This window comes from Sceloporus undulatus, chromosome 2 (genome assembly GCF_019175285.1).
Source record: "Sceloporus undulatus isolate JIND9_A2432 ecotype Alabama chromosome 2, SceUnd_v1.1, whole genome shotgun sequence".
NCBI lineage: Eukaryota > Metazoa > Chordata > Lepidosauria > Squamata > Phrynosomatidae > Sceloporus > Sceloporus undulatus.
The window spans coordinates 238,876,105-238,882,107 of record NC_056523.1 but is presented as its reverse complement, the minus strand read 5'-3'; the positions used below and the strand labels follow the sequence as shown (position 1 = coordinate 238,882,107).

The following is a 6,003-nucleotide window of genomic DNA, read 5'->3' as shown; positions in this document are numbered from 1 at the left end:
TTTGAGGAATGGGACTGCAAATAAAGCATCCCACTCTCTCTGAGCAGTGAGGCGTTTTGCCACAGGCAGTTGTGATAGGACCCCACATACTAAATTTTTGTGGGCCCTTCAGTCCTTATAGCAATTACAAATGCATGGTACACTCAGGGTAGGGCCAAATCTTCAAATATAGCATCTGGAGATGGTAGAATGGATACATCTGGCTGTTTACCGCCTTGGTCTTAGAAAGGCGGTAAACAAATAAAATTTTACTTACTTACTTACAATATATTAGCCAGAATCCAGTTAGTGAGTTACAAACTTGTGCACAAAGGAAGCAGTCAGTATGCTTCTCTATCTTCCCTGTTCTTAATATACAGTACCTACTGTTTCAAACAAAACACAACAATCCTAAGTCTTGAAGAGTATTTCATGGTAGACCTATCTAGCCCATGAGGTTGGAAGGGGCAAGGGCTATCTCATCCGACCCCTGCCATGCAGCCACACCACTGTATTGCACAATGCAAGAAACACACTGCAAGTTATTTTGTTATTCCAGATGATTGGATTGTCCACATGTGAAATCTAGGGTGCACTGAACACCCATTCAGTGTAGAGCTGCATGTGGAGACACACCATGCCAGCATTGTGCAACCCCCATGCAGAACTGTGCAAAACATGTTAATTATTCAGTGCTGTTCTGCAACATGTAATATGCAATGTAAAATTGTAAAGTGATATCGGCAACTGCAGTGCACAATGTATTCCAGTAATGTCTATGTATGTAACAAACAGGGTGCCAACCCATATGTGGTCATATCATTGGTTTTGTTTTGTACAAAGTGTAAGCTAATTGCATTCAACAATCTGGGTACTCATTTTAGCAACCTTGGAAGCATGCCAGCCTGAGTCAACCCTGAGCCCCTGACTGGTAGTGAACTCACAACCTTGTGGTTTGTGAGTGAGTGGCTGCAGTAGAGGCACTTAACCACTGTGCCACTGAAGGCAGTTTGCATATACATTGATATCTACTCCCCTATTTTATCTTCACAGCACCCCTAAGTGGCAGATTAGGCTGGAAAGATGTAATGGGCTCAAGGTCTCCCTATGACATGTCTGACCCACTGATGTTCTGCACTTGAAGTCCCTCTCCAACACTCTAAGCACTAAGCAACAAACATAAATATAAGGGATACCTGAAAATTCTGCTTCAAAATATTGCTGCCCTTCTTATGAGTCATTTCTTCTGTGATTGGGTTATGTGTATACATTGGAAGAATGAAAGATTCTAATTTCAGAAAGTAAGAAAAGACAATCAGGGCTGCATAACACTGACATTTTTATTAGAATTCATTTGTAACAAATGGAACTTGTGTCAGCAAAGAACTGATTTTCATACAGACTTTCTTTCGCCACCAATGTAACGAAGTAAGAAAATAAAAAGCACGCCTTTCATTCTGTAAAACATTTACGCGTACTACTAATTAGAGGTAATTGTATTTTTTTAACAAGCCATTTTACAAGGTGTTTTTTTTTTTTTTAAATTCCAGTCTAGGCATCCAAAACGAGAGCAAAGAACACAACTCGTATTATCTTTGTAAAGACACTCCAAGCTTGAATGGCAAAGCCACGTAACAAGATGGATGACGGGACCAGCAGCCCTGGGATATTCTTTCGGAGTATCAGGGCACTCGAAAATAAAAAAAAGAGAGAGAGAGACAGAGACAGATTAAAGTTGTAAAAGGGGGGGAAGGAAAAAAATGGGGGGGGGGAACCTGCATTTTGTTGTTGCCCCTGCAAACTCTCCCCCCTGCTTTGAATATGTTTTGTGTTATTTACATACACACAAGTGGAATTTCATAAGCAGTATTCTTACAGATGGGTTCAAGTAATAATACTATTGGGTGTAGAATCAATAGGGCAGTGCATAGTACAAAGGTATAGAAAGTGCAAATCTCCCTAGAGGAACCCTTCCCTTCCCCCAGCCATCCTCACCAACATGTAACCATGCAAACCATTTTTTTTATTTTTTGTAAAAAAGAGCTAAAATAAAAGTTCTGTACAAATAATTTTTATATATTTTGCGTATTTCTCCATTGTTAACTAATTACAAAATTATACATAACTACACATACATAGGTAAATAATAGCACCGTACTGATTATGCGGATGAAAGGAAATTATGAGCTTGGTACATGGCAGATCATGAAATCCACTAATTAAAAAAAGAAAAGAAAACAAGAACAACAACAGAGCAGAGAAATCACTGCACAGCAAAGTGACAGAAATGGAATGCACATCAATGATTCAAATAGAAGCAACATCTGAATTGCAGTTTTGATGGGGAAATGTGTGGTTATTATTATTTTTGTCTTGTTTTGTGACACGTTTACCCCTCACTAGTGATGTACCTCATAACTTTTCCTTTACAAATCAAATTATTTTGGAAGGAAGGAAGGAAGGCCTGGGTTGTTACTTGCTCTCCTGAGCTGTAGGCCTTTCTATCCATGCACATGTCTGCAAAGGGCTTTTGTTTGGAGCTCTGCTGTGGGCAATCTGACTCCCCAAACCACATGGTGGCTGTGCACAGGCTACAATGACTGCTGGTATTCCCTCCGCTCTCCAGGTTTTCTATGCAGAGCATGGACAAAACAAATCCCATGTAAAATGGTGCCTGGGAGGGGGTATTGCTTCATGTGCTTCCAATCTTGTGCTTAAGTTTGAAAACCAAGAACACAGAAAGTTCCCGTGCAGACATGCTTTCCTCTATGCTTCTAAAATGTTGCATTTTCCCAACCTGTCAGCTGTACTTTTGGCTAAAAGCATGAGATTGCTGTTTGATCTGGCACTTTTAAGTATTTTTTTTTCAACAGAAACAAATCAAAATATGAAAGGAAACATACAGTGCACATTCATGTCTGATTCAGATGTAAGTTAGAGAATCATTCTGAGGTAGCCTTCTATAATACGTTTTAGTTATATTACATATATACGTTTAATTTTTTTTCCATTTTTGCGCATTTAGGTTTTTTTTTCTACATAAAAGTGCTCTAATAGAATGCTTTCTAGTGTTTGGTCTTTTAATATAGTTATTTCATATTGTGATGGAAAACATGGGAAAAATAAATCTAGGTCAAGATAAATAATTCATATCCATTTAAAAAACATCTAAAAGTGTTCCTTCAATACTTGTGTTCTAACATGGCACCAGGCTTAACCCAGACCAATGCAAGAGCAAATGGCTTCTGTTATAACATCTCAGAGAATGTCTTGTGTTACCCATAAGGATAAAACAAAAATCATATGTAGTTTACATGAATGCCCTTTGGCTACTTGCCTGACTTAGTTCATCTCAGGAGGCCTCCTAGCCTGAGTAAAATGAACATGCCTTGGCCTCCAAAGAAATCCATGTGCAAGTGGATGAATTAATCCTTGTTACTACACTCCTAGTTACTACACTCCTATGACCGCTAGGAGAATTCTCTCATCTTTTTACTATAGCAGTGCTGTCTTTTAGTGACTAATGCAATGGATATGATTGCCAGTTTGGGAGAAACGACATATTTGGAGTAGTTCTGCCTGCTGCTGGATACTCTGGTTGGATAAAAAGTCCCCTGACTACCCAATTGCTTTGGAAAAAAAAACACATATTTTTTTTACATTGAACACTCAGGTGAACACCAGGAATGCATATTGTTAAAGACCTCTTTGTACATGTGCTGAAAAGATAATATTTTAATTGAAGGTGGGGCAGGGAGTGGGAAGAGTAACAGAGAACTATGAATTCAATCAATGCACATACAGGCCAAACAAAATTTGAAGAAATGCTATCAAAACAGGCTTCAAATATAAGGCACTCTAAATGCAAAAAAATTAAAATAAAAAACCCAGCATCTCTAATTAATGTTGTATGTCACGAAATATTTCTGATTAACAGAGCAACATGAGTTTGGCTTTGCCCCATTATACATCATCAATGCAATGGTCCTACTGTGTACTATAGACAATTATACAGATACATTTTAAAATGTTTTGACAACTATTATATTACAACATTCTCCCCTCCTAAGGGGATATGCACTGACCTTTCCCACATGCACACTTCCTATATTTAGTAAAGTTTATTATTGCACTAAGGTGTTACGAATATCAAACTTCACTGGAAGCTTTAAAATTATAAGTATTTGTTTGTGTGTTTGTGATGTGTGTACACAATTATTGTCCCTTATTTTTCTGTAGGACTGAATTTCAAGTATCACTGATGTGCATTCCTCATTTCCTCTATAAAAACTTTGAAAAGAAGAAAAAGAAAAGAAGAAGCAATAACCCTTAAACAACAAATCTTGAAATGTAGAAGATGTTCAGAAATATTGTATGGACTGAATGTAGCATTTTGGATTCCCCCCCTACTGCTTCAATAAATCCAAGTCATGGAAGAACTGATACGTGTGTATACATAATATATACATTTATACTTATGTGCATTTCTGTCTATCTATCTACGCATATTATTGTAGATGGATAGAGAGACAGTTAGAGAGATATACATATATTTATAGATAGAAAGAGAAAGGTGTGTTTGTGTGTGTGTGTTAGTAGCAGCTTTATACTTTGCGCTTCCCTGTTGATTCCAAAAGAAAATCTAAACAAAACCATTCACATGTAGATTAACTGATTTATAGTTCATTAAAAAAAAATTAAAATGTAAAAGTAATTCCTAAATGAAAATGTGGTCCTGGAGATAAATATAGGGCTGCACAAAAATGTGCAAATTTTCAAAATTATTTAACATTTCTACAGCAAGATATTACAGGTAACAGTTCTACAGCATAAAAAAATCTACAATTTTGAAAAAAAAAATGAACAGTTATGCAACTTTTTTTTTTAAATTCACTTCATTGAATGATAAACCTTTGTTTAAAAAAAAGGAAAAAAGTTTACACAGTTAAAAATGAAGCACAGGTCAGCAGTATCTTTACAATACTAAAAAACTAAATCAAGGACTTTCTCTTGAAACATTCGCCCTTTTCCCTCCCACCCCCAAAGTGTTATTCATGAGCGACATGGTAGGAAGGGGAGATGTTGAAGCAAAGAGTCCATTTTCTTTTAGAAAAGCCAGGTACTGGCCCTTTTGACGAATAATATCTTGCACTGAACTGCAGTACTCTTTAAAATCTGCGTTGTTCACGATCATGCAATCCTGGAACAAGATAATGGTTCTTTGCTGAAATTTCTTCTTCCCTTTAGTTTCAACTGAAAGTTGAATCCTTTGAGGTGTCTTTAATTTGAACTCCTTCAGATGCCTCAACCAGTCAGGATTCTTTTATTATGTTCTGGTTACGTTCATTGAACTGTGAATTGTTGGTCCACCTGGAATAGGTTTTTTTTTTCCTTTTAATATTTCCCACTAATTGGTCTTTAGTTAGGAGTTAAAAAGTACTTCTCAAGCACACTGTATGGCTCAGAAGAGGCTCTCTGGATCTTAAAGGGCCCACAGTTAAAAATCCAGGATGGGTCAGGGTTTTTATTTTTACGTTGCATAGTGATCAAAGCTGCCCAAGTATTCTAATGCGGCTCGGTAGCAGAACTGATATTGATCCTTGAAAAGAGAAAGAAAGAACTAGAGGTTAAAATATGCCTGCGTGCTGTTTTCCAGTGACAGGCTCAGTGCATGTACAAGACATCCAATTTCATAATACTGATTAAGCCAAACGAACTAGGAAAGGGCATGTTATGCCACAAGAGTCAAGTGTTGTTTTGTAGGATTCCACATACAACTAAACTCATAGTCACCTATTTATATGAATTGTTACTTTTCTCACCTCTGTTTGTACCATGGCCGGCCGTTGTGTCCTTAACATTTTGACAGTCTGGAAGATATCTACAACACCTTCATATCTCATTCTTTCCAATACAATGCTTAGAGTTATGAACACCCCAGTCCTTCCAACACCCGCACTGTTGCATTAAAAAAGAAAGAAAGAAAGAAAGAAAGAAAGAAAGAAAGAAAGAAAGAAAGAAAGA

General features: G+C 37.1%; 1 protein-coding gene across 50 annotated transcripts in view; it reads right to left on the bottom strand.

Moving 5' to 3' along the window:
- Positions 1–1,301: 1,301 nt before the first annotated feature.
- PTPRD (protein tyrosine phosphatase receptor type D) overlaps positions 1,302–6,003 on the bottom strand; it is a 1,118,901-nt gene continuing 1,114,199 nt past the window's right edge. For all 50 annotated transcript variants that reach the window (XM_042455420.1, XM_042455423.1, XM_042455433.1 and 47 more), the window contains 2 exons: positions 5,802–5,937; positions 1,302–5,578 (listed from right to left, as the gene is read on the bottom strand). In XM_042455420.1, coding sequence (XP_042311354.1) covers positions 5,510–5,578; positions 5,802–5,937 — 205 coding nt within the window. In that variant the 3' untranslated portion in view covers positions 1,302–5,509. The remainder of the gene's footprint in view (positions 5,579–5,801; positions 5,938–6,003) is intronic.